The sequence below is a fragment of the Triturus cristatus genome, chromosome 1_2 (genome assembly GCF_964204655.1).
Source record: "Triturus cristatus chromosome 1_2, aTriCri1.1, whole genome shotgun sequence".
Classification (NCBI taxonomy): domain Eukaryota; kingdom Metazoa; phylum Chordata; class Amphibia; order Caudata; family Salamandridae; genus Triturus; species Triturus cristatus.
The window spans coordinates 934,488,705-934,516,677 of NC_140580.1; the positions used below are offsets into that span (position 1 = coordinate 934,488,705).

At 48.6% G+C, this 27,973-nt stretch overlaps 1 protein-coding gene across 1 annotated transcript in view; it reads right to left on the bottom strand.

Moving 5' to 3' along the window:
• The window catches only part of EXOSC10 (exosome component 10), a 207,905-nt gene that overhangs the window by 112,708 nt on the left and 67,224 nt on the right, over nt 1-27,973 (bottom strand). The window contains exons 12-13 of the mRNA XM_085609870.1: nt 3,376-3,524; nt 2,712-2,762 (exon numbers count right to left, since the gene is read on the bottom strand). Coding sequence (XP_085465996.1) covers nt 2,712-2,762; nt 3,376-3,524 — 200 coding nt within the window. The remainder of the gene's footprint in view (nt 1-2,711; nt 2,763-3,375; nt 3,525-27,973) is intronic.

Below are 27,973 nucleotides of genomic sequence, written 5' to 3' on the forward strand. Positions count from 1 at the left end.
TCAGCAGGATGAATCGGTTTCTTTACGATTATAAAGACTGGTGCAGGCAGGGTTTGTCACCAAAAGGTCCACAGCAAGTCTTCAGTTCTCGTTTTCATAACTCTTCTTTGACCTCTTCTTCTAGGATCCACTGAATCGGAGTTCCTGGCATCAGGGGTGTCAGCTAAATACTCAATTTAGAGGAGTTAAGGGGAGTGAAAGGTGGTAACCAATGGGCTACTCACCTTTAGGGTGACTACATCCCCTATATGACCACTTCCTGTGGGGAGGGGGCATACCCCCAGACCCAGTGAAACTAATTCCGCCAAAAACAAAGATGGTGGAATTCTAGTTTTCGTGTTCACATCAGTTAGCCACCCTTAGGGGTGGAACTGGCCTGATAGTGAAGACAACTCCTGACTAGAAGATTTCCCCCCCCTGAACAGGTGTCAAATGGGACCCGGGTAGGGGGTGACATTTCGGCTATCTGGTGGGAAGTCTGGGTCGCATATGAAAGGCAGCGGTGACTTTGAAGCCTCCTGCCTTGATATGCTGATTATTAGCCATCCTACTTGCAGGAGGTGATGACACCTCCGACCGGGCAGGCATCCTTTCTGCCCTCTGGGTGCGTGGACTCTCACCTGCAGGGGGTCAGAAACCGGTCTGTGATGGCAGGCTGGTCTACACCAGTCGGTCAGCACACTAGACGCTGGTAGGTTTTCAGTGGGTACCTCTATGGTACCCTCCGAGTGCATGCATTAATAAATCCATCACTGGAATCAGTGTGGGGTTTATTAATACGAGATGTTATCTTTGGTGTCAGTGAAGACATCATATAGCTGGGGAACTCTTAATCACCAGTGCCCAGTACATATACTTAAGATTGCTTTCCTGTTCACTGACAATGTCCAAGAATCGATGTTGACATCACAGGGGCATATCTGCTCATGCAGATATGTCCTCACAATCAACGTAAAGCACCTTGCGTTAGGGCTGTAAGGCCTGCTGTAGGGGTGGCTTACATATATTGCATGCAGTGTCTGCAGACATGGCACACAGGAGGTGTGCCATGTGTCTTCACTTTTGTCTGTACAATGTTACAGAGCCCACAATGGCAGTTTGCATGAGTGTGGTGAGGGGTCCCTTAGGGTGTCACAATACATGCCACAGCCCTTAAGGATCGTCTTTAGCATCCATGCCCTAGGTACCAGGGGTGCAATTTAGTAGGGACTTACAGGGGTGCTAAAAGTATTGCCAATTGGTGGAACAATTGTACAGTTTAGGGAAAGATATGGCACTGGGGACCTGGATAGCAGGAACCCAGTAATTCTGTAAAAATTGCATCATTTACTAGGCAAAAAATGGGGGCAACGATGTAAAAAATGGGCACTTTCCTACAGAGTGGACACAGGAACTTAATTAACTTCAAAGGTGCCTGCCCTGTTAAACACAACTATTAGGTGACACTAGGTAAGGCAGAATCTGCTGTCCCCATAGTCATACTGGCACCACACCCGGTGAGAGGAAAGCTACCCACAGAACCAACTTTGAGTGACCACAGATAAGAGGACTGTTCATTACCCTGGCCACACTGGGTGGACAGTCACAGGCTCTGCACAAGCATAGAACAATTTTCCCACCTTAGATTTTGAGTGACTGGCACTGTCGGACTGCTTGCAATAAGGCAAAAAGAACCACTGAAAAAGTGAGTGGGGTACTCCCAGGAACTTTTATCCCATTGGTTAGGCAGTGCCCAGCAGTCTCCTCACCCATTAGCTGGTGCCAGACATAAATGTGGCACCCCATACTACCATCCTCAGGACACTTTCTGGACCTGCTAAAAATTAGAAGAGGCCTGGGCCTGCAGTCTGTGACCTGAGAGGAGCCCTGAAGGATAGGAACGGCACCAACTTGTACCCAGCACAAAGAAGTTGACTCCAAGGATCAGTTGGCTGAACACCTATGTGACTACAGGGACACAACACGCTGCAAGAGGCATTTTCCTGGAAATTCCCAGCTGGCCAGAGGAATTGCACCTGGATTATACTTTGCTGTTGGCCTGTCTGACATCCTAGGAGTCTCCAAGTTTCCTCCCCAAAGGTCCTGGAGGGGCCTTAGAAGTGTACCCCTGTGGTTGTTTGGGAATCAGGTGAAATTTCGTAAACTTTGGTAAAAAACTTTCCTCCAGAGCGTCCGTGGCACATAAGGGGAAAAGTAGCCGACCAGCATCTGACTGACTGAATGAATTTCACCTAAATCCTAGTCACGGCTCAAAGCACCTTAAAAAAAACCAAAAAAAAAAACAAGGTCTCATTCTGCACTGGGTAGAGATTTGAGTCACAACCAGCTTCTCAGGAGCTGTGTGTGGGCAAGGCCAGTCTATGAAAACTACAGGCACATTACACACCCTTGTTTGGATAGGTTGTAAAGTGTCACTCAATAAAACCAAAATAAATAAATTGAGTTTTAGTCTGTTATAAAGCACTGCAGGTATCGACCAAACTTCCATCACTCAGCAACCGGTTGCTTGTAGGCAGGGACGGGGTGTTATGGCCACAGAAATTTATGTTAGCCACCTCATGGTACAACTTAAAGTATTTAGATTCTAGCAAACAACAATCAAAGACAATTACAACTTTTCACAGACTTGATTAAAAACAGGCGAGAATCATGCTACCTCAGAGAAACCTTTTCACAGGTCCTACAGTTTGGGATAATAACCCTGTACTCACTTGGGGAGCTCCTCTGAGATCTTCAGCATCATGTGGTTTGGCAGGACATACCTGAAGCAAGAAAAGAGTGGGAGGGAAGAGAAGGTCAAATCACAAACTACTAGTGCAAAAGTTTATTAAACCAATCTATGCCATACAGGCAGAGCAATGGTGGATACACAAGCTGTAAACATACGTAATCCTCTTCAAATTAGTGCAGCAGTTTAGAGGGTTCACCAGACGCATTAGTAACGAACAAATAATAGAAAGGCCCCTAAGGAATAATTAAACGTGCCCTTTGTTGACCTGCACAGTTCCAAATGTTAAACCAAAGTACATTTCTTAAGCAAAGAATTATCCTCCCAGCATATATGGCTATAAACTCAAAGCGCCCAGAGCCATGTACTGTCGGAAACACTCAACACACACAACCCCTGAACCCACAACACATAACAAGAGTTATTTTGCAGGACAGTAGTTTTACACAGCTGGTCAGAATATAGATTGACAGGCTGCAGGGAGTGAACCTACTCATTCAGATCCACATTCTGTAACATGGCACAATAAACCCAACCCCAAATTCAATGAATGTATGCCAACTACATTTTGTCCATTATGCTGTATCAAGACTTCTTCGCTCCCAGAAAGAGAAGCACCAAACACCACCTTCCCTAAATGGGCTTACCCAGTGCTCTCATCTTCCTGACGTGCCATCTTGTCTCTCCAGGCATAGATAAGACGGAAAGCAGTGAGCTGCTGAGTATTGAGATGCCTCTTCTGCTTCCGGTACAACTCCAGGTAGGACTCTTCACTGAAGATAGGCTTTGTAAATTTCTGAAAAGAGATGGGATGTGTTTAGGTGATTAACAGAGAGAGATAGAGAGAGGGAAAATCAAAAACTAACTGAGCAAACATTCAGGTGCATTAAGATAGAAGTGACAGAAAACTATTTAGGAGAATGGAAAGAAGAAATATCCATTTTATTGAATGTTTTTATAACCTGCTCATATTAATAAAGGATACTACAGAGCACAGGATAAACTTGGAGAACATGGTAAGAGTAACCATTGGCAGAATAAGCGTCATTTATGAGAAAATGCTGCAAACCGTTTTCTCGGATGAAAGGGAGTCCTGACGAGTAAAACATCAGTGTGGGATAGCGATGCGTTAGCAGAGGTGGGAAAACTGAAGGGACTGCAGCACTGGAATTACATCGGTATAAGCAAACTAGGGGTCTTCTGTAAGGGGAGAAGACCAGTCTCCTTAGAGACAAATCAGGATGAGTACCAAATGGCAGATTCTCAATTCTACCACTGCATTCAAATCAGGCACGCTTGTGTCCCATATTGTTGGAAGTTGGCTCTGTATATGGTATGCCACTAGGTGGTTATACCGTGCACAGAGTTCAGTGATTCCCCAAAGATGTACAAGGCTCAATGTAAAACCCAAAGTGTTCTATTAGTGGTAGTGTAGGCGAGCAGCCTTAGGCCTAAACAATATTGCTGTTAAACAGGTAAGTATCACACTTACAGTTCCAGTCTTTGGGACCAAAGGTCAGCAAGGTACATGGGTCAGGCGAGCACTAGAGGTACAGGGGAGGCCTGTTGCAGAGTTCACAATCGGAGTTCAGCCCACTGTGTTTCAATGAAACTGGGGTGCTCAAAGCCACACTGCTTGCAGGTAAGTAGATTGGTTGCAGGTAAGTAGATCGGTTGCAGGAGCCAAGCTTTGGGGGTTAGGTCAAGCACAAGGAGAGGGAGGGGAGGGGGGGGGGGTACAAAGCAGTACCAAACATACACCACCACCAGCACAGGTGCGTTCAGGTGCAGGGTGCAAATTCAGCATCGGGCGCCCAATGCTCTTCAATGAGGATTCTATTGTAGGCAAACAGGCTGCAGGCGTGGCACCAGAGGTTGAAGGAGAGACCAAGCACAGCAGAGGTAATGTACAGGTGTAGGTGGTTGCAGGGGGAACAGTCCCGTTCAGCTTATCAACGCCCAGGAACTTCGGTGCGGGGTGCATTTCGACATTGGAGTCTTCTTACCGGAGCCAGTCCTATTCAGGGGGAGCCTCTGGATTCACACTGCAGGCGCCGTCGTGGAGATCAGAAGAGGTCAGTCAGTGTGAACAGGATTGCTGGGGAGACTTCACTGGACAGATAAGCCACTCAGACTTGGAGCGTGGATTGCAGCGTGGGTAGGAGCTGCGGTTCCAGCTGGATCCGTAGCCCTTGGAGTAGATTTCTTCTGGACAGGTCTGCTATCCACAGGAGTTTTGAGTCTTTTTCAAAAGCAGCAATGTTCCCAGGTCGCCGGCTGCAAGACAGGTCGTCTTTTGGTTGAAGATTCTTCGAAGCTGGAGACAGGCCAGTAAGGCTGGGCCAAGGTAGTAGTAGTCTTCAGGCTTCTCTGCTGGGATGTCTTCTTTCTTCTTAGTTTGTCGCAGATCTAGTGTCCAAGTGTGGGGGAACCACCTAAATACTAAATTTAGGGGCCTTTTAGAGGAGTAGCTGGTAGCGTCAATGGGCACCTTACCTGGGGAGAATAGACACTATGTCACCCTCCTGTGGGAGAGGGGCAAAAACCTAGCCCTTATTAGAGGAGTCTTCCCATCTTCAAGATGGCGGGGACTGACAGATGTGCTTCACCTAGCCTCTCCCCAACTTAGGGGTGGAGTTGGAAGAAGTGGGCACACCTCCTATTCTAGGTTTTCCCACCGGTTTTCCCACCCAAAGTGGAGGTGTATACCAGGGGCTACCATCTGCTGCTAGCAGCAGAGGCTGAGGCACATTACAAAGGCGGCAGGCCTTTAAAGCTTCCCACTTAGAGCACGGACCCATCCTAGGGGAGGAGGTGCGACACCTCTGCCCAGGATGTGCATTATGTCTGGTCCCAGAGAACAGGCTCTCCACCCAGGGGTCCAGAAACATGTCAGTGTGTGGAAGGCTGCCTAAAACCAGTCCGTGACCACACCAGGGTTAGTAGGTTTTCAGGGGACACCTCTGAGATGCCTTCTGAGTACATGTTTTAATAAATCTCACACTGGCAACAGAGTGGATTTATTACAATGAGTTGTTTGGTACCATTATGGTGCTGGGGAACTCGAGTTGTCGAGTTTCCAGCGCATGTACGCTCGATAGCTTCCCTGGGATTTACAAGATTAAGGAATATACAAATATTGTAGGGGCATATCTGCTCATGCAGATATGCCCACACCTGAGATATAGTGCACTCTGCCTTAGAGCTTGTATTGCCTATTAGAGAGGTGACTTGCCTATACCTTAGGCAGTGCTGGTTGGCATTGCCCAGAGGCAGTGTGCCATGTTCACTGTCGTTTTTCATTGCACCAAGGAATGCAAGCTGCAGTGGCATGGCCTTGGTGAGGTTTCCCATGGGGACCTCCTTCAGTTCCCATGCCCTAGGTTTCAAGGGTACCATTTACTAGGGACTTACAGGGGGCTGAAGCTGCCAATCGTGGTACAGTTTTAGGGAAAAAGTACTGGCACAGGGAAGCTGGTTAGCAGGGACCCTGTGCACTACAACTGAAACCACATCATTTTCCAAACAAAAAGTGGGGGGCTAACCAGGTCAAAAGAGGCACTTTCTCACGAAGAGCAACTGGCTACTTCAAGCCAAGTCAAAAAAGCTAAGAAAGGGAACAGATGTCCCAGTATTGAAAATAAATCTACAGCCGCTAGAACAGTAATATGCTCCAATAAGTAATAGTGGTTATGAAAACCAGAAGGAAGGCATGCCATATGTTGGACATTTTGTGACTAAGAGCCAAAAATCTCATTAGGGACATAAATAACTTGAAGAAAGTGCATTGAATGACCAAGGTACTGTTTTCTACCATGGCAAAGCATTTGCATTTCTATTTTGACAAAAATGATAAAGTTGCGCTAAAATATGTAAAAATCAGTTGGCACGCTAACACTGATCTGTCTGTCCATCAAGAAAGCAAACTTCTGCAGTCAGTAAATACCATCAGTGGGTACTTGGAAAACTGATGCTGTGTTTCAAAGTGCTTCAGTAGCTGGAATTTTCTCCCCAAACACAGTGCATATGATTTTCAAAAGTGTTACTTTCTGTGACAGAAAGTGATTATTCAGGAGACACAAGCTTGGGCTAGGATTTTCAAAACGCTGCCGTTAAACTGGCAAAGCCAACTAATCTTTAATATCTTTAAGGGAATAGGAAAAAAAGCAATTCATTAACCACCGGGTGGAAGTCTGAGAAACTTGGTGTGCAAAGTTGCAGTGGCCAACCACTAGCTAAGTCTCACACCAGCATGTGTATCGTACTGGAGCATGGGACTTTAGTTTCCTTGGCATGCCAAACTGATCACCTTTGGGACCTGTAGTCTGAGTAAGTACAGATTTTCAAACCGCTTCGGCACATAGTTTTCTGGCGCAGTTATAATCTCAAGAGGCATTCATACTCATTGTTGGGATGAAGGTTCTCTAATCTAAATTGCATGGAAAAACATCAAAACCATTTTATGTCAGTCTCTTCGTTCTTCCTACACTGAACTCAAGAATCTGAGATTCTAGAACAACAACATAAATGAGATTGGATACTGCCCATTCTTCACAGGGTAGGAAGTGAACACCTGTCAATGATCCTGTGCTACTGTGGGGAGATGCATTCAGTTTTTCATAATAATGGTGTGGTGGAGGTGTGTGTTATTTTCTATCTAACATGGTGAACGGCGGAGTCCACTGAGATATCGTTGGCGTGGGTGGACAAAGTGGTAGTCCCCCTGCAGGATGGAATTTTTATATGGCAAACATGACAGTCTGCACAATCCCATGCTTAGGACCCCTTCCCTTATACCAGACTTACCTGCAGGGTGGGTAACGCTTCCCAACATCTTATGTGCCGTCTACTGGAGCTCTCTCTACCACAGCTTGACCTTTCTAGAATTGTCTGAGCTATGCACTCTTGCAAAAACGGAACCCAAAAGGTAGGAAATAAACTGTTCCCTTAAGGAGAGAAAAGTGAATTCTGAAGGAACGCCGAGCTTAGGTGAACTTAGCATTCGCATTCTGGCCGGCCACACCAGGATAAATATTGCCCCCACCTCAAACAGAAACTCATACATTGTTGGGACTTCTAGCAAACTATACATTGCAAGCCTGGACACAAACTGGAATTCTTGAGATCCCTGTGCTGTGGCTTGTGGGAGATGAAGACCAGAAATGTCATGAGAGGAGACAATCTGCCCTGACACGTGAAGATCTGCACAAAACCCAGCTAACTGCAGATCTGCATGAAAGACAACTTAAAGAACCAAGCACATCCAGGAGCCACAAGTTCCCTGCACTCAAGCTAGCCTACAAGGATCATAAGACAAGCACCACTTGGTCACAGGGCTCACAGTGGCGCTTTCCTGCATTATCAATTGCAAGCCTCTGAACATACAAACACCATGTGTTTAGTTCCCTTCTGATGTGACAAAGACAGGAAGCTTAACACAACAGACTACCCTTTAGACCTGCTTGTGAGAAAAGGTAATGAATATGCTACTTACCAGTATGCATCTGTTCTTGGCATGTAGGGCTGCTGACATTCATATCTGTGCATAGATCGCCGCCTAGTGTTGGGTCCGGATGTTTGCACGTTGTTGTCCTGGAAGAGTCTTCGAAGTATCCTTGGATAGGTGACTCCTCCCCTGGACTACAGTGCGCATGGGCATCCTCTCCATCCTCAGATTGTTTTTCGCCATTGTGGCAGTGATGGAGTAGATACAGAAAGTGATGACCATGCTTGCAGTAATTCTGAGAGCTGCAGCTGCGACAGGCGCCGGGGAGGAGGGAGGGCGATATGAATGTCAGCAGCCCTACATGCCAAGAACAGATGCATACTGGTAAGTAGCATATTCAGTTCGAGGCATGTGGGCTGCTGAATTCATATCTGTGCATAGAATACATAGCAGTGCCCTCTATTAGCGGCGGCTACCCGTGCCAGCTGCAGCGGTCTGAAAAAGTGTCTTGAGAACAGCCTGTCCTACAGCTGCCTGCTGTTTTGACTGCACATCTACACAATAGTGTTTTGTAAATGTGTGTGTAGTGGACCATGTGGCTGCTCTGCATATATCATGCAGGGGAATATTTCCTAGGAAGGCCATGGAAGCCCCCAACTTACGTGTTGAGTGGGCTCGTGGTGGAATAGTTAATGTGCGTTTTGCCTTTTGATAACAGATTTGAATACACTTAACTATCCATCTGGCTATCCCTGCTTTGGAGATGGCGTTACCTTTGTGGTGTGGGGCAAAGGCAACGAACAGTTGTTTTGTCTTCCTGAATGGTTTAGTCCTGTCGATGTAGTACATGAGGGCCCCCCGTACATCTAGTGTATGTAGTGCCCTTTCTGCAACAGTTTGTGGGTTTTGGAAGAAAACGGGCAGTTCAATAGTCTGATTCATGTGGAACTGCGATATTACCTTGGGCATGAATTTGGGGTTGGTACGTAGTACGACCCTGTTGGCGTGAACCTGAATAAATGGCTCTTGAACGGTTAGTGCCTGGAGTTCACTAACTCTTCTTAGGGAAGTGATCGCTACTAGGAAGGCCACTTTCCAGGTAAGGAATTGAATCTCGCATGAGTGTAGAGGTTCAAAGGGTGGACCCATCAGGCGTGTGAGGACCAAGTTGAGGTTCCACATTGGAGCCGGTGGGTGGCTAGGTGGAATGACTCGTTTGAGCCCTTCCAAGAATGCTTTGATGGCAGGCACTCTGAATAGAGAGAGGTGCTGCCTGGTTTGCAGATAGGCTGATATTGCGGTCAAATGGACACGTATAGAGGTGTACGCCAGATTGCATCGGTATAGGTGTAAGAGGTAACAGATGATGTTGTGGATGGATGCGTCCAGCGGGTTGATGTCATTATTACCGCAATAAATGACGAACCTTTTCCATTTGGCTGCATAGCAAGCCCTGGTAGTGGGTCTCCTGGCCTCCTTGATGATGTCCATACAGTCAGGTGGCAGGTTGAGATAGCCAAACTCTAGGACTTCAGGAGCCAGATCGCCAGGTTCAGCTGTTGCGGATCTGGGTGCTGAACCATCTCTATGGTTCTGCGTCAAATGCGCGGGTTTGATCCGCAGCCTTTGATGCGGCACCACGGAAAGTTCGAGGAAGGTGGTGTACCACGGCTGGCGTGCCCACGTGGGAGCAACTAGGACGAGTGTCAGGGAGTGTTGTCGTAGTTTGCGAGCCACCAGCGGTATCAGCGGCGCTGGGGGAAAAGCGTACGCAAATCTGCCGGACCAGTTCATCCATATCACATTGCCCTGCGACTGCGGATGTGGGAATCTGGCAGCGAAGCTTTGGCATTTTGCGTTTTCGCTTGTCGCGAATAGGTCTATCTCTGGATGACCCCACTGCTGGAAGTACGGTTGGAGTACTGATGGGTGTAACTCCCACTCGTGCATCTGGTGGCTGTGTCTGCTGAGCAGATCCGCCATCTGGTTGTCCTTGCCCGTGAGGTGTTCCGCTATGAGGAACATGTTCCTCTGAATGGCCCACTTCCACATGCTCTGAGCCAGATGAGACAACTGTGGAGAGTGTGTTCCTCCCTGCTTCTGTATGTAGTACATGGCAGTCATGTTGTCCGTCCGGATCAACACGACTTTGTTGCACAGATGTACTTTGAATGCCTTCATGGCCAGGAAGATTGCCATCAGTTCCAGAAGGTTGATGTGCATCTTCTTCTGTTGTGTCGTCCATAGTCCCTGCACTGTGTAGTGGAGTACATGAGCTCCCCATCCCTGGAGAGACGCGTCCGCTGTCAGTACTATTTGCGGAACAGGCTCTTGGAACGGTCGGCCCTTGCAAAGGTTTTGTGGATTCCACCAATGCAGAGAGTTGTATGCCCGACCGCTCACCAACACTAGGTCTTTCAACTGTCCTTGAGCCTGATTCCACTGACGTGCTAGGCACTCCTGAAGTGGGCGCATATGTAACCTCGCGTGCGGGACTATGAAGATGCAGGAGGCCATCATGCCTATCAACTGCATAAACACTCGCGCTGGAAGCGAGTGATTGGGTTTGAACTTGGAGATCAGCAGTTGTATGCTGTTGATCCTCACTAAATTTGGCTGAGCTGTGGCCGCCAGAGTGTCTATAGTCGCACCTAGGTACTGTTGTACGTGTGCGGGCTGGAGATGGGACTTTGGGTAATTTAGTGAGAATCCCAGACTGTGAAGAAGGTGAATGGTGCGGGACATGTGGCTTGCACATTGCTGGGCTGACTTCGCTTGAACGAGCCAGTCGTCTAGGTAGGGGTAGACGTGTATATGCTGCCTCCGTAAATGTGCTGCCACCGTAGCTAGGCACTTCGTGAAAACCCTGGGCGCTGTTGTCACGCCGAAGGGAAGGACTTTGAACTGATAGTGCTGCCCCTGAACAGTGAACCTGAGGTATTTCTTGTGTGAGGGGTGGATGGGTATGTGAAAGTACGCATCCTTGAGGTCCAGTGAGGCTAGGAAGTCTCCCTGCTTGAGAAGCGGAAGGACTTGCTGTAGGGTGAGCATGTGAAAGTGCTCTGAAAGAATGTACTGGTTCAGGGGTCTCAGGTCTAATATAGGTCTGAGCGACCCGTCCTTCTTTGGAATTAAAAAGTAGAGGGAGTAAACCCCCGTACCCTGCTCGTGGATGGGGACGACCTCTATAGCGCCTTTTAGAAGCATACTTTGCACCTCTTGCTGTAAGAGCGTTAAGTGCTCTGAGGACATAGGATGGTTTCTTGGTGGTATTGTGGGTGGAGTGGAGGTTAACTCCAGACAGTAACCGTATTTTACAATATCTTTGACCCACCTGTCCGTGGTGATGGAGTTCCACGTGGACAGGAACCTTTGTAGTCTTCCCCCGACAGGTGTTATGTGGTCGGGAGGAAGGGAGAGGGCGTCACTGCTTGTTCTTGGGGGAGGACCTGGTGTTGCCGTAGCCACGTCCTCTGCCCTTTGTACTGGAGCCACGATATCCACCTCGGGTGTTTTTATCGTAGGTGGTCTGTGTATTGCCTTTGTTATACGTTTGTTGTGACCCCTGTCCTCTACCTGCCCCCTTGTTTCCGGGGCGACGAAAGGAGCCGCTCCGAAAGGACTGAGTTTGGAGGGCGCCCATGGACTTTGCAGTGTCCGTGTCCTTTTTTATCTTTTCGAGGGTGGTGTCAACCTCTGGGCCGAATAAATAGTCGGGGTTGACGGGCTGGTTCAGTATGTTGTTTTGTACCTCAGGCTTGAATCCTGAGATTCGTAGCCAGGCATGTCGTCGCAGCATGACGCTTGTGTTTATGGCCCTGGCAGCCGTGTCTGCAGCATCTAGTGCACATTTGATGGAAGCATTTGTGAGTAGCTGTCCCTCTCTGATAAGAATTTCTGCACCTTCTTTGAACTCGTCAGGGAGATGTTGGAGTAGTTGCTCCAATGTGTCATAGTGCGCTCTATCGTAGCGAGCGAGGAGCGCTTGAGTGTTGGCTATGCGCCATATGTTGGCAGCCTGGGCGGCAACTCGCTTGCCGGAGGTCTCTAGCACCTTGGACTCTTTGTCCGGGGGAGGAGCGTCACCTGTCGTTTGCGAGTGTGCCCTCTTGCGAGCATTCGCGACGACGATGGAGTCGAGTGGTAATTGTCCTTTGATGTAAGTAGGATCCCCAGGTGCTGATCTGTATTTTTTATCAATCCTGGGGTTTATCACTCGTGCCCTGGTGGGTTCCTTGAAAATGTCCTTAGCAGGTTTGAGGACCCCCTTCAGCATTGGCAGAGTTTTTACATGTCTTTCTGAGGATGCAAAAGTGTCCATTAGAAAGTCATCCTCGATGGTATCTGAGTGAGGCTGTACCCCATGGTTATTTGCAGCACGTTCAATAAGAGCGTTGAACGCCGCAGTATCCTCCGTGGGAGATGTGTTTGCCCCATAGAGTTGTGGGTCCTGTGTATCGAGAGGTGCACTGGGGTCTGCAGGGTCGCCCCAAGTTTGATCAGGGTCCTGCTGGTCATCAGGGTCTGTGTCTACATGGTAGGGTGCTTGGTCATCCATGTAGTCCTCCAATGCATCCGTGTCGGAGCGTGTGGGGGAGAACCGGCGTGGATCCTGGTAGGAGGAATGGAACGGTTCATAAAGGAGAGGTTCTGATTCCACAGGCAGCTTCCTTTTTAGTGGGATCCTGAAAGGGTCCAATGGCGGTTCCGAAGTTATTCTTCGGTCGTGGAGAATCATCCTGCCAGTGTCGGCGTCGATGACACGTGACGGAGACGTCTCGTCCGGTGGAACCGGAGTCTGGGTAACCCGTGTCCTGAGTTGGAACATCTTCGGGATTGTTGATGGAGGCAAGCCGAAGGTAATGTTGGCTGGCCCCGTAGAGGTTGCTGGAGCTCCGATTGGGCCGGAACCCGACGGGTCTTTGAGGGCCGCCGTGGTTTTGGTGCTTTGCGTCGCGGCAGGCCGCAATTGGGGCGTCTTTGCGGCTTTGGCACCGGGCAGGTTCGTAGAGCCGGGCGTGGATTTTTTCGGTGCCGGCGGGTCCTCGAGTCAAGGTGTGGAGATCACCGTCGACGTCCTCGATACGTGAGGCATCGGCGTCGTCGAGGGAGCGACGCGAGGCGAAGCAGGCGGTATTGCCCTCGGTGTTGTTGGCGTCGGTAGCCGAGTAGGTTTCTCGGTGCCGATGGCCTTTTTCCGTTTGTCGACTCCGATGTCGCCCGATTCCAGTTCGGCACCGAAGTCCCTCTTGGTGCGGTCGGTGCCGACGCGTTGCGCTGGCGTCGAAGGCGTGGAAGGCCTCGATCCGACCAGTGCCACTTTCAGTTTCGGTTTCGTATGAACCGGAGCAGCTTTCGGTTTCGGTTTTGTGGTAGGGAAACCAGCTGGCTTATGCAGCAATGGCTGCCGCTGAACATCCGAGGCCGGGCCCGAGGGCGGGGCCGAAGAACTACGGGATGGGTCTCGGGTAAGGCCCGAAGGCGATCCCTCGACCGGAGCCAAAGGCTGTGGCGCTGGTGTTTCTTCGGTTTGAACAGGTAGGCCTTGTTCATCATTGGAGCTACTCTCTTCGGCCCCTAAGGCCTCCTCGTCGTCTCCTACCTCGGTGTCGTCTTCACCTCTGTGGAAGAGTGACTCGTCGCCCTCGTCCGATCCGGGGTCGTGTTCGGAAACGGGACTGGAGGGTATGACGTCTAATTCTTCGACGTCGGCCTCGTCGAAGATGTCTGTTGGGGCCGGTGCCGCGTGCCGCGCCTCGAGTCTCGCCGCTCTTCGGTTCCTTAGAGTCTTCTTGGAACGGAACCGGGCACAGGCCATGCATGTCGATTCGTCGTGGTCCGGCGAAAGGCATTTGTTGCACACCGGATGGACGTCGATGTGTGGGTACTTCGCATTGCATACCGGACACCTTTTGAATGGCGTCCTGGATTCCATCGTCGAAGTAGTCGATGGACAGGTAAATGCGAAAGAAGTCGGCGCTGAAGTTAGTAAACTAACCAAATGCTATCGAAACCCGATCGATAAACAGTACCGACGCGAACTAAAGGCCTTTTGGCCTCGACCAAATATTTTCCTAACTTGAGCTAAGATAGCACATCCGAACCCAATGGCGGAAAAAAACAATCTGAGGATGGAGAGGATGCCCATGCGCACTGTAGTCCAGGGGAGGAGTCACCTATCCAAGGATACTTCGAAGACTCTTCCAGGACAACAACGTGCAAACATCCGGACCCAACACTAGGCGGCGATCTATGCACAGATATGAATTCAGCAGCCCACATGCCTCGAACATATAAAAATGACTAAATGCCTCCCTTGTTGACAAACAATACCACTTCTTGGCTATTGGTCATATTGGTTCTAGAATCTGAGAGATGAGATTACTTTATACGAAAAACCACCATGCAACAGCCCTCCCAGGTGTTTTGGCGGTTGTTGTTGCAAGATAAGTCGCAGGGTTGTCAAAGCAGGAGACAGGCTGGTAGGGCTGGGGCCAAGGCAGTTAGTTGTCTTCTGGTTTTTGCTTCAGGGTGTCTTCTTTCTTCTTAGGTCGTCACAGATCTGAGGTCCTGGTCTGGGGGAGCCACCTAAATACTAAATTTAGGAGGCATTTTCAAGGGAGTAGCAGGTAGGGTCAATGGCCACCTTACCAGGGGTGACTACACCTTCTATTATGCCAACCTCATATGGGAGGGGGCATAGACCTAGCCCTGATTGGAGGGGTCCCCTCATCTTCAAAATGGCGCGGACTGAAGCTTGTGCTTCACCTTGCTTCCCCCACCTTAGGGGTGGAGTTGGCAGAGGTGGGCACACCTCATATCTTTTCAAATTGTCCCACCCAAAGTGGGGGTGTAAACCAGGGGCTGCCATCTGCTGCTAGCAGCAGAGGCTAGGGGTCACATTACAAATGAGGCAGGCCTTTGAAGGCTCCCTTTTCGAGCACTGGCCCATCCTAGGGGAGGAGGCATGACACCTATGCACAGGATGTGCATTGTTTCTGGTCCCAGAGAGCAGGGGTTCTCTACCCAGGGGTCCAGAAACATGTCTGGGGGTGGCTGGCTGCCTACAGCCAGTCAGAAACTACACTAGGGATGATAGGGTTTCAGGGAGCACCTCTGAGGTGCCCTCTGGGTACATAGTACAATAAATCCCACACTGGCATCAGTGTGGATTTATTGAAAGGAGTAGTTAGGTACCAAACACTCCTATATTCAGTAAAGCCATCATGGTGCTGTTGAACTCAAGTTGTCGAGTTCCCAGCTCATGAACTTCCTATGGCTTCACTGGCACAATACTGGGAAATGGTGCCCAATATTGTAGGGGCACATCTGCTCATGCAGATATGCCCTCACCTGGAGTATAGTGCAGCCTGCCTTAGGGCTGCGGGCCCTGCTAGAGTGGTGACATACCTATACTGTCAGGCAGTGCAAGCTGGCATGGCACCCAGGCAGAGTGCCAAGTCGAATTTGTTGTTTTCTCCGTCACAGGGGCTTGCAAGCTGCAAGGGTAGTAGCATGGTCCCAGTGAGGAGGGTCCCATTGGTCCCTCTTCAGCTTCCATGCCCTAGGTACCCAGGGTACCATTTACTAGGGACTTACAGGAGGCAGAAGTACCAATTGGGGCTTTGTTTTATGGAAGGAGCACTGGCACAGGGCACCTGGATGACAGGGACCCTGTGCACTACATTTGAAACCACATCAAAACCAGGTAAAAAGTGGGGGGCTAACCATGCAAAAAGAGGCACTTTCACACACCCATCCCAGGAGGTGATGAGGATTTACAGTCTGAGAAACTATTATTTTTCTTTTCTGCTTTGTTTTATTCAGGCCGACATTTTTCAACTGGATTATTGTTAAAGAACCGAATATGCATACATTGAGAGCTACGGTTAGCAGCTGATTCGCCTGGTTTCACATACTGATTGAGAATGTAAAGGGGAAGGTCATACATCAGTACAACCCTAGGCTGTACCATTTAAGCAGTAGGTGCACCGAAAAGATCATCTCTCTTCACTTGAGGCTGGAGATTGTAAAGCAAACCGGAGAAAAATCATCCTGAAACATTGAGATAGATCGCTGTGTCCCCACATCAGAATACAAAGAGAGGATGTTTTAGGACACACGTTATCTAGGTTACTAATAACTGTTCAGTTTACAAGTTCAGGGGTTTTGTGCCTGAAAGTTCCAAATGTAATGACAAGTGGACATAAATTAAATACCAACTGCTATAGCCAAAATAAAAGATATATAGATCTGGAGTTTGACAAGTGCTGTAGATGTTGACTTTAGAGTAGTATTGAACATAATTTGACCCATCTGCTATTACCCTATCAGATATCAAAGGTGCTCTTTTTACATGTTGTGTAGCGTTCGATTAGTATCAGTGCAGTGTTTTGAGATTTAAATGTTTACGTTTAGTTCAAAAGAGATGGTTTAGATGACTTCGCTATCATATGATATGAATGTCAAAAGTGAGAACACTTTAAACACATTTTGTTGTAACGCCCTTCAGAGAATGGAGCACAGGAACCACTCAGCCATTTCACAGCTTCCTAGAGCAAAGTAACATTGCACTGACCACCTATTGAGGTGGGGGGTAGTTTACAGCAGTGTAGTTAAGTGGATTTTATTTTTTGAGGATGATTTTGGTGTAAACTCAGTCTCAGGTTTTTGCAGTCTCTGAAGTATTTACTGAAAAAATGTTAAACTGTGCATTACAGAGCAGAGCAATAGGTGGGTCCCTCTGCACCGGCAGCGGAGATCAGCACCCCGGGAAAGCGAGATGCAGATTTATACCTTGGATGAGTCACAACTGCAGGCTAAACTCTCACCAGAAATGCAAACAGAGGTTTGGTGCGACCAGAAATGCGCTGACTGCCTTCCATCGACATTGAAAACCACATGTACGTTTTCAGTTGAGCCTGTTGCACTACAGAGCATCATTCCTGGTGGGAAGGTGCCTCTCAGCTTGGAGAGTGGCACACCCAGTGAGCAGACACACCATGAGAAACAAAACAGAGGTTACGAGTCATCATACTGAAGCATTATGATTTAACAACGTGTAATAGACACGTTAAACATTTCACACTTCAATAAGTATGTGCACATTAGTTCGGTTTGGTTGGTTGCAATGCTTGGTTTGTTGCAATCCCGAAGAGTAAAGATTGTCCTCGGAGCTCTTACTTTCATGAGAATGAAACCAACCAATTAAGATAGTGTTTAGTTTAAAAATAAAATAAAAAGGCCTCCCCTTCTGCCACTTGGAACTTTTTAGTGATAGTGAAAAAAACATTTTGTGTACTGCTGAATGAGGCAATGTTAATGGTTTGTGAATAGGCCTGCATTTCTAAACAAGGACTTCACATGACACACACTTGCAACCACAAAGTTAAAGGGACCCAACGTATGTAGTCTTCGGTGCTACCTCTTCATGAGCCCTTCGTGGAGAAAAGAAAAGTTGCAAAGACATGCCACTCTCACAGCTTTGTTGCTCATGCTCTTCCTGATGCTTGGCTGTCAGGGGGCCTGGTGGCCGAGGAGGCCAGCAGATGGTTTTGGTACTTGAGGGTTAGGAGACAGAGAGGGAGTGCGGATGATGGGGGAATGGAGATTGGGGAATTGTAATTTTGACCCACTGCTGATGAGTTTCTCAGTTGGACTCAATATTGGTGGCAGCTACAGTTGTATTTGTTTCACTCATTGTATTTTCTTTCTTCATTGGCTGCTTTTATGATGGCACCTGCTCCTCTTTCACTTTACACATTGCTCTTCCTACTCGAGGAGTGAGATTGGCAACAGCTGCTTGCTGTGCTTGGAAACAGCTTAGGGGCGGTTGGAGGCGCCGAAAACAACCAACACATTATTACTGTGATGTTTCTCTGCTCGGAGTGAGGACCTTGGTCCTTCCTGGTATGTTCTCCGAGCACTTTGTGTCTGTTGGGGGTGTACAGCCGGTTGAATGGGGAAGGTCTGGTGTCGCTGCCTGGACACCCCAGAGGGTCAGCAGGGAAGAAGTGCACCTTGAGGGAACAGGGGCAACATTGAGGTGACACATACCGAAGAATGTTGTATTTGTGGATGTAGCGTTTTACTGTTTTTTTCAGGTGGTTTCTGCCTCGCTGACCACCTGCCTGGATGTCCAGGCACTTTGCAGAGAACAGAAAGTCTACGTACAAGATTGAGGATGGTCTCAGGCATGAGGAGAGACACGGAAGGTCTGGGTGGAAGGAGAGGCTGTGGGAGCAGGGCTGACGCGGGAAGGATTGGGGGCAGCTGCTCCATCTAGAAGACACTCGCCACATCGGTTTAGAATGGTTTGCTTTTTCTAGTGTCTCTCCCGGCTATTTTGCAACACAGCCTTTGTACAGAGTGACACTCCTCAGCAGGGTAGTCTACATCCGGTACCACCCACAACAAAGCCACAAAGAGGGGCAAACTTTCTGTACCTGCATATCAACAGCCGCACAGACAGTGATCAGGAAATGAGACAACAGGCCAGCCTCTTCTAGAGGACCCTTTCCACTCTGAGCAAGAGAGACAGCAGTCTCAACCTTCTTCCCCATCATCAACCAAGTGGCAGTGCTATAGGAAGAATTCCCCGTAGCCCAGCTCAGTCAATTGACCTGGTATGCGCTATATACGTGCAATTACAATAACAATTTCTTCCAATCACCAATAAAAGGAGCCTACTCTGTGATTAATGTGTTTGCATTTAAAGAGACGCAATTGCCTCCCAAGAGTCCTGGCGGCAAAGTTATTGGCACAGTTCTGGCTCACCTCGGAGATCCCAGAAACCAGGACCTACAGACCAGATGGCAACCAGGAAGCAGCACCAAAATGTGATAGCCTTCAAGATCCATACATTTTCAGAGTTGAGCCATGCTACCTTAAGGGTAGGCAAGATGTACAAGTGATTAAAAAAGGATCTACGCTCTAAACGGATATTATACTGCAAGTGCAGGATGGAGGGATTGGTGTTTCTTTTCGAATCCCAAGGCAGCAGGTAAATATCTACAGGCAAACAGGTACACTGGAGAATATGGTCTGGACACAGGTATTTGACACCCTTTTTAAGTCTCGCCTGGCGTTGGCAGCGTGCATGCGCTGCGCTCACCATGCGAGGGCTTCTTGGAATCGATAGGGTTCCAGAAGTTCGCTTTGTGCTCTGCCCCTAATTTCTATTGGTGCGCGTCATTTGGCATCACCAATTATGCTAAACGGGGTGTAATGATTGTCCAGGAGGCTTTTTAGTCCCTCCTGGTTACCACTCTGTCCACTTTTGGCCTGCCCACGTGGACTGGATCTTTTACTGGCAGCGTGACATGTGGGTTTCATAATGACTGTTGGCACTTTTTCTTATCATTCTTTCAGTGTGGGCTGTGCGTTAGGTGCCATTGAAATGCTACCTCTCGGTCTCTTTTTTTGTTTAGTATTACTGGCATGTATTGCGTTTATTAAAGGAGCCGCTCCTTCCGCAAGCTCTTAGACCCTCCCAAGGCATGCAGGGGCCACGCTACGTATATATTTTATGTACATGGGCACCCGCTTTCAGGTTAAAAATCACGTTTATTTAAAGTGCCACTCCTCCTGCAAGCTCATAACCTATAGGTTTGTTCTCATATCCCAAAGGTTTAGTCAGATAGTAAAAATCGGACTTTTTAGTTAAGACATGAAGCACCAAAGTTTTTTACTGATGTTAAAGCGCCTGACTTGCCCCGGGATTTACGCGTGCTTCTGGGTGTTGCTGTCTTTTGCACAGACCTGCTCGAGAAAACACTTCCAATCGAGAGAGGTGATGCACCTGGGGCACTCTCTGGGAGGCAAAGCTTAATTTGTGCTACCGAGCACTGTTGGGGGGGGGCCCATTCCTGACCGATCCTCAACATGTTTTCAGTGGCGCTAATTAAAAACGGTTAAATCTGAATTTGCTGGTCAAAATGCACACAAGGCCATCTGAGCCGTTCATCCTTCAGAGGGCGATATAATCAATACCGTTGAATTGGGTGATAGGAATGCCTGTGGTTTACAGCGCTTAGAATCTAACAAACTATGATAACAAGCGCTGTATGTACTATAACGTGTGCATTTCGACAGAGGTTTTGAAATCAGAGTATGTGAAATCACGTGTCTAATCTCCACATCCTACTTACGGTTTTTAAAAAACCCACAGCTTCCTGCCAGTCACGCAGTATCGAAGCACTGTGGGTGCTACTAATACTAATTTTAGGTCTATGTTTATGCAGGGAATCCCGGCTCCATCGTTTGGGCTCGTTGTGTGATCCTGTACGACAGTTCCATTATCTGTAGGTATTGGAATATCTTAGAAACCCGAATAGCGAGAAAACACTTTCAAACGAGAGAGGGGATGCACCTGGAGCACTCTGTGAGGCAACGCTTTATTTGTGCTACCGAGCACTGTTGTTGGGGCCCATTCCTGACCGATCCTCAACATGTTTTTAGTGGCGCTAATTGAAAACTGTTAAATCTGAATTTGCTGGTCAAAATGCACACAGCCCAGGCACCGCTGGTCACTTAACCCGACTCCTATGCGAGACCAGGATATGTTCCCTCGGATCTCTCCCAGGCTTAACAGACAGGCAGCGGGTGTCTCCAGGTTACATCTGTGCATAAGAGACCTACAGCTCACAAGATCATCTGAGCCGTTCATCCTTCAGAGGTCGATATAATCAATACCTTTGAATTGGGTAATAGAAATGCCCGTGGTTTACAGCGCTTAAAAACTGACAAACTATGATAACAAGCGCTGTATGTATTATAATATGTGCATTTCGACAGAGGTTTTGAAACCAGAGTATGTGAAATCACGTCTAATCTCCACATCCTACTTGCGGTTTTAAAAAAAACACAGCTTCCTGCCAGTCACGCAGTTTCGAAGCGCTGTGGGCGCTGCTAATACTAATTTCAGGTCTATGTTTATGCAGGGAGTCCTGGCTCCAAGTTTTTTTTTCTGTGTTCTGCTACCATTTACTAAAAACATGCTTAGATTTAGAAACACCTGCCGCTTTCAGTTCAGCACTTTCCGAAGCCACACACATCCATCCACATGTGCGGTAACACAACGGGAGCCCCGCTGGGAAAGGCTCTTTTAACATAACCGCGCCTAGGGAGAGCAGGCGCTCTCGTACAAAGGCCAATTTCTCGATGGAGCTGGCGAGTTTAATTGCTGCAGTGAGAGCCCCAGATTTGCATACCGCATGCGCTGTGCTGGTTCACTGCGGCCCGGCCCACTTGATACTTTTTAAATACTTAGTTTATGCCATTGCGCGTTCGAAATGGACCCTGCACTTTGTTTTTAGGTCTCGCGAGCCAAAGGCTCTAAAGAGACATTTTATATGTGGGAATTTCAAAGTGCTACCCACACTTTTGGCTGGCCTAAACCTTGAGTGCACGAGATCACATGCACGTGCACAGCTGCTCCTCTGCTCATTGCATTTCCCCCCTCCCTTCTCACCCAGCCCTTTGATGCTCTGCTGGAGTACTTTCACTTTCGCCGCGTTGACCCTTGCATTTCCCCCTCCCTTCTCACCCAGCCCTTTGATGCTCTGCTCGCATCTCCCTCCTCCCTGGGCGTGAAGGGAGACAGAGCCATCCTGCTTGATTAATGGCATTCTTATGTGTTCCCGTAAGCGCTCGCTTTAGGTCTTTCTCTATAACCTGTAACCCCACCCACTCTTTTCGCCCTCTCCATGTGTCCTGTTCTCCTCATGGGGTCGCGCTCTTTGCTCCCCATGTACCTCCCTTGCACCCTCCTTTTGCCCCCTCTTTGCCCCTTTCTCCCTCTCCTTGCTTCCTTTTCACCTTCCGTACTTTTTCTCCGTTCTCCCACTTCACAAGCTCCTCCCGCTCTCACTCGCACGTACTGCTCCATCAGTGCCAGAAGCTTCCCAAAGGAGTGCGTCACGGCTGCCAGGTGGCCCCGGGCCATGCGTGGCACTTTCAATCCGAGCAGAACTCCCACCCCGCGTGCACACGCCTCGAGGCGCACTACAAACACTGTTCAGTTTTGCGTGTAGTCACAGTTCTACCACAGACATGTACACATTCTATTGCTTACAGACTTCAAGCCCATTGCACTCTAGCCTGTGGGCCCCGTGAACTGTGGAGAATACAAAGTCGGACTCGCATGTTCAGCACAAACTCCCCCATCCTCCCCCACCCTCCCAAAAAATGGAAAGGCACAAGTTTAAAACTTTAAAGGGCTCCGTTTATTATCGGAATGGCACCAACATCGTATTTCTGGCTATGGCTCCTCACACTGTCTCATTAAGCAAGCCCCCCCCCTCAGCCGCTGCCAAACCGATACATTCATGTGAGTGTTTGAGTACAACGCGTACACAGCGCACTTTCAGTTCTGTGCCGGTGCGGATTACAGCGCGCCATGGGTATACACAGGCACTGCCCAAGGTGGCTATTAACAAACGCTGTATAGGTTTCACGCTGCCAAACACATCCATTCATGTGAGTGTTTTAGTACAATGCGCACACAGCGCGCTTTCAGATCTGTGCCGGTGCTCATTACAGCGCGCCATGGGTATACACAAGCACTGCCCAAGGTGGCTATTAACAAACGCTGTATAGGTTTCACGCTGCCAAACACATCCATTCATGTGAGTGTTTTAGTACAACGCGCACACAGCGCCCTTTCAGATCTGTGCCAGTGCTCATTACAGCGCGCCATGGGTATACACAAGCACTGCCCAAGGTGGCTATTGACAAACGCTGTATAGGTTTCACGCTGCCAAACCGATCCATTCATGTGAGTGTTTTAGTACAACGAGCACACAGCGCACTTTCAGTTCTGTGCCGGTGCTCATTACAGCGCGCCATGGGTATACACAGGCACTGCCCAAGGTGGCTATTAACAAACGCTGTATAGGTTTCACGCTGCCAAACACATCCATTCATGGGAGTGTTTTAGTACAACGCGCACACAGCGCGCTTTCAGTTCTGTGCCGGTGCAAATTACAGCGCGCCATGGGTATACACAAGCACTGCCCAAGGTGGCTATTGACAAACGCTGTATAGGTTTCACGCTGCAAAACCGATCCATTCATGTGAGTGTTTCAGTACAACGCGCACACAGCGCACTTTCAGTTCTGTGCCGGTGCTCATTACAGCGCGCCATGGGTATACACAAGCACTGCCCAAGGTGGCTATTAACAAACGCTGTATAGGTTTTACGCTGCCAAACACATCCATTCATGTGAGTGTTTTAGTACAACGCGCACACAGTGCGCTTTCAGATCTGTGCCAGTGCTCATTACAGCGCGCCATGGGTATACACAAGCACTGCCCAAGGTGGCTATTGACAAACGCTGTATAGGTTTCACGCTGCCAAACCGATCCATTCATGTGAGTGTTTTAGTACAACGAGCACACAGCGCACTTTCAGTTCTGTGCCGGTGCTCATTACAGCGCGCCATGGGTATACACAGGCACTGCCCAAGGTGGCTATTAACAAACGCTGTATAGGTTTCACGCTGCCAAACACCCATTCATGTGAGTGTTTTAGTACAACGCGCACACAGCGCGCTTTCAGATCTGTGCCGGAGCTCATTGCAGCGCGCCATGGGTATACACAGGCACTGCCCAAGGTGGCTATTGACATGCTGTATAGGTTTCACGCTGCAAAACCGATCCATTCATGTGAGTGTTTCAGTACAACGCGCACATAGCGCACTTTCAGTTCTGTGCCGGTGCTCATTACAGCGCGCCATGGGTATACACAGGCACTGCCCAAGGTGGCTATTGACAAACGCTGTATAGGTTTCACGCTGCCACAACGATCCATTCATGTGAGTGTTTTAGTACAACGCGCACACAGCGCACTTTCAGTTCTGTGCCGGTGCTCATTACAGCGCGCCATGGGTATACACAGGCACTGCCCAAGGTGGCTATTAACAAACGCTGTATAGGTTTCACGCTGCCAAACACATCCATTCATGGGAGTGTTTTAGTACAACGCGCACACAGCGCGCTTTCCGATCTGTGACGGTGCTCATTACAGCGCGCCATGGGTATACACAAGCACTGCCGAACGTGGCTATTGACAAACGCTGTATAGGTTTCACGCTCCAAAACCGATCCATTCATGTGAGTGTTTCAGTACAACGCGCACACAGCGCACTTTCAGTTCTGTGCCGGTGCTCATTACAGCGCGCCATAGGTATACACAGCCACTGCCCAAGGTGGCTATTGACAAACGCTGTATAGGCTTCACGCAGCAAAACCGATCCATTCATGTGAGTGTTTTAGTACAACGCGCACACAGCACGCTTTCAGTTCTGTGCCGGTGCTGATTACAGCGCGCCATAGGTATACAGAGACGCTGCCCAACATGGCTATTAACAAACGCTGTATAGGTTTGACGCTGCCAAACACATCCATTCATGTGAGTGTTTTACTACAACGCGCACACAGCGCACTTTCAGTTCTGTGCCGGTGCGAATTACAGCGCGCCATGGGTATACACAGACGTTGCCCAAGGTGGCTATTGACAAACACTGAATGGGTTTCAAGCCGCTACCCAAAAAACAATACATTGATATACAGAGCACGCGCACAGTTTTGCGTGTAGCCACAGTTCTAACACAGAAATGTACACATTCTATTGCTTACAGACTTACAGCCCATTGCACTCTAGCCTGTGGGCCCCGTGAACTGTGGAGAATACAAAGTCGGACTCGCATGTTCAGAACAAACTCCCCCATCCTCCCAAAAAATGGAAAGGCACAAGTTTAAAACTTTAAAGGGCTCCGTTTATTATCGGAATGGCACCAACATCGTATTTCTGGCTATGGCTCCTCACACTGTCTCATTAAGCAAGCCCCCCCCCCTCAGCCGCTGCCAAACCGATACATTCATGTGAGTGTTTGAGTACAACGCGTACACAGCGCACTTTCAGTTCTGTGCCGGTGCTCATTACAGCGCGCCATGGGTATACACAGGCACTGCCCAAGGTGGCTATTGACAAACGCTGTATAGGTTTCACGCTGCAAAACCGATCCATTCATGTGAGTGTTTCAGTACAACGCGCACACAGCGCACTTTCAGTTCTGTGCCGGTGCTCATTACAGCGCGCCATGGGTATACACAGGCACTGCCCAAGGTGGCTATTGACAAACGCTGTATAGGTTTCACGCTGCCAAACCGATCCATTCATGTGAGTGTTTTAGTACAACGACAACCATGCACACTCAACCACACACACACTCAACCACACACACTAACAGAACAAAAAACCACACACAGACACATACACAACCAAACACACACACTCAACCACACACACACAACCACACACACAACCACACACACAACCACACACCTACAAACACACACCTACAAACACACACCTACACACACTCAACCACACACACACACACACACTCAACCACACACACACACACAACAACACACACAACTACACACACACACACACAACCACAAACAATTTTTGGGCTGACAGCATAAATACGCTGTCAACAAACCCGATAAACACTCTGGAAAATTTAGAAAGTCACCCCCAACTTTCAAACCATCTTGCTGTTGCAAAGTGTGTGCTGTACACATGGCACCACCGTGCCACAGCGCACTGTTGCAAGGAATGCTTTGATCCTCGGAGGCTAACAGACCTCACTCTCTGCATTAGTTAACCCCGTCTTGGCACTGCATGAAAACAGGGTACACACTGTCCACCATGAAGTGAGACATTGTCCTCGGGGCTGTAGATCCTATTTAGCAATCTGCTTTAAACATTGTGATTCATTTAGGCCATTAAACATAAAGGAGCACTGGGAACGCTGATAACATGGATTCCATTTTGAGTATTGACTACAACTTTTAAAAAGCACGCAGTACTGAAACAAGCATTTACACTGCAATAGGTCTCGCATTTAAAAACAGGCATTTGCAATGCACTAGATCTCGCATTGACACGAGTTTGAGATATTGGCATTGCACATAACAATGCATTTTTTTTGGGATTACTTTTTGAATACTTAAATAGAAAGGATTTGTTATTTACAATACCAATAGCTCCAACTCCAATAAATGCGAGACCTATTGCATTGCAAATGCTTGTTTTTAAATATGCTACCTCCCCGCTTTACGGCCAGCCGCAGCTCTTTCATTGCAGTCGATCGGTTCCACGAGAGCGATGTGCGTATGCGATCCCAGCAGCAGCTCTCCCGTGACCTGGTAAGGGCATAATACTGCTGCGTTGCAGAAGTTACAGAGACTGCCACCACAAGTGAACGGAATGGTATTCAGACGATTGGAGAACATGAAGACGCGCTCCCTGGCCTAAAGCTGCCCCCCCCCCGTCCTACTCGATTCATTTATGGTGTCAACTGTTTTTAGGTCTCGCCTGACCCACGCATGCGCTGGTCTGGCGAGACTTTTTGAGAGGGCTCCAAAAAGTGCTACCAGGCCAGCCTTGAGCTACTGTGCATGTGCACGGGCGCGCGCTTTACAGCGATTAGTTTCACTTTAGCGGCCGCAGGGCCGCTTTGATGTTTGATCGTGATCACTTTTACTTTCGTGGCTGCACGGCCGCTTTGCATAGCCAATAGGTCTCGCTTTTGGGACCTTATAAGTATTTAGTTATGCAACTGTTGCATGGCTAAACACTTAGGTCCCAAAGGCGAGACCTATTGGCTTTGCCAATGCATGTTATTTTTTTGGCTGTGCATTCAGGTCTATTGCGACTGCGCGCATTTGTTTACATATGGCTAGCCGTATATTATTTTAACTACTTTTTTTTTTATAAAGCGCCCCATGCCGCGCTTTTACTTTAATGGCTTTAATAAAGTTTCGGGAAGAGCTGCTCTTCATGCGAACGCTCGATCCCTGGGCGGTAGCTGCTGCCTCCTCCCTTCTGCTTGTTTCAGTTATGGTCCAAATTCCATGCCCTTCGTGTTGTGTGCTTCGTTTTTTTTACCGCACGCGGTGTCCACTTGATGATGTGCATTGTTTATTTCCCCATGTTGGGGCAGCCCTCACCCTCCCATAATCTGTCCTCTGCAGTACACACGCCACTACAGCAATGTCGGTTGCAGCAGTAGGGTCTTCCAATTATGTGCAGCTAGGAACAACAAGTATTGAAAATGCAATAGGTCTCGCCTTTGATTAAGTTAAAGCCATTTGCTTTGCTAATGGTATTGTATAGCAAAGCAAATGGCTTTAACTGTATGAAAGGCGAGACCTATTGCATTTTTAATGCTTGTTTTCAGACTGATATGAATTACTGACACAAACTGGCTGTGGGGGTTAAGTGCTAACTGCTCATTTCTAACCAAGACTTGATGCAGAGACTCAAGTGAAGGTGTTACGCGTCTAATGGCGTTTCCTGCTGCCCACTCCTTCTCTTCCACCCCCTGTGAGAAAGTGCCATCTTTCTTGCATGGTATGCCCCCACTTTTTGCTGAATTGCTGAATGTACTTTGACTGAGTGTGCCCTGGACTCCTGCCAATCAGGTGCCCAGGGCCTATGTTCCTTCCCTAAAACACAAACCACAAATTGGCAAACTCTGGCCACATGCCAGCCCCTGGTAAATGGTACCCTGGGTACCCAGGGCCTTGTGACCAGGGAAGGCCTCTAAGGGCTGCAGCACTCATTGTGCCACCCTTAGAGGCCCTGTACACTTACACACACACACTGCCCTTGCAGGCTGAGTGTCTGGGTACAAGACAAAACAAAAAGTCGACATGGCACACATCCCTGTGTGCCATGCCCACCACCTACACTGCCATGGCATACATCAGCCACCCCTCTAGCT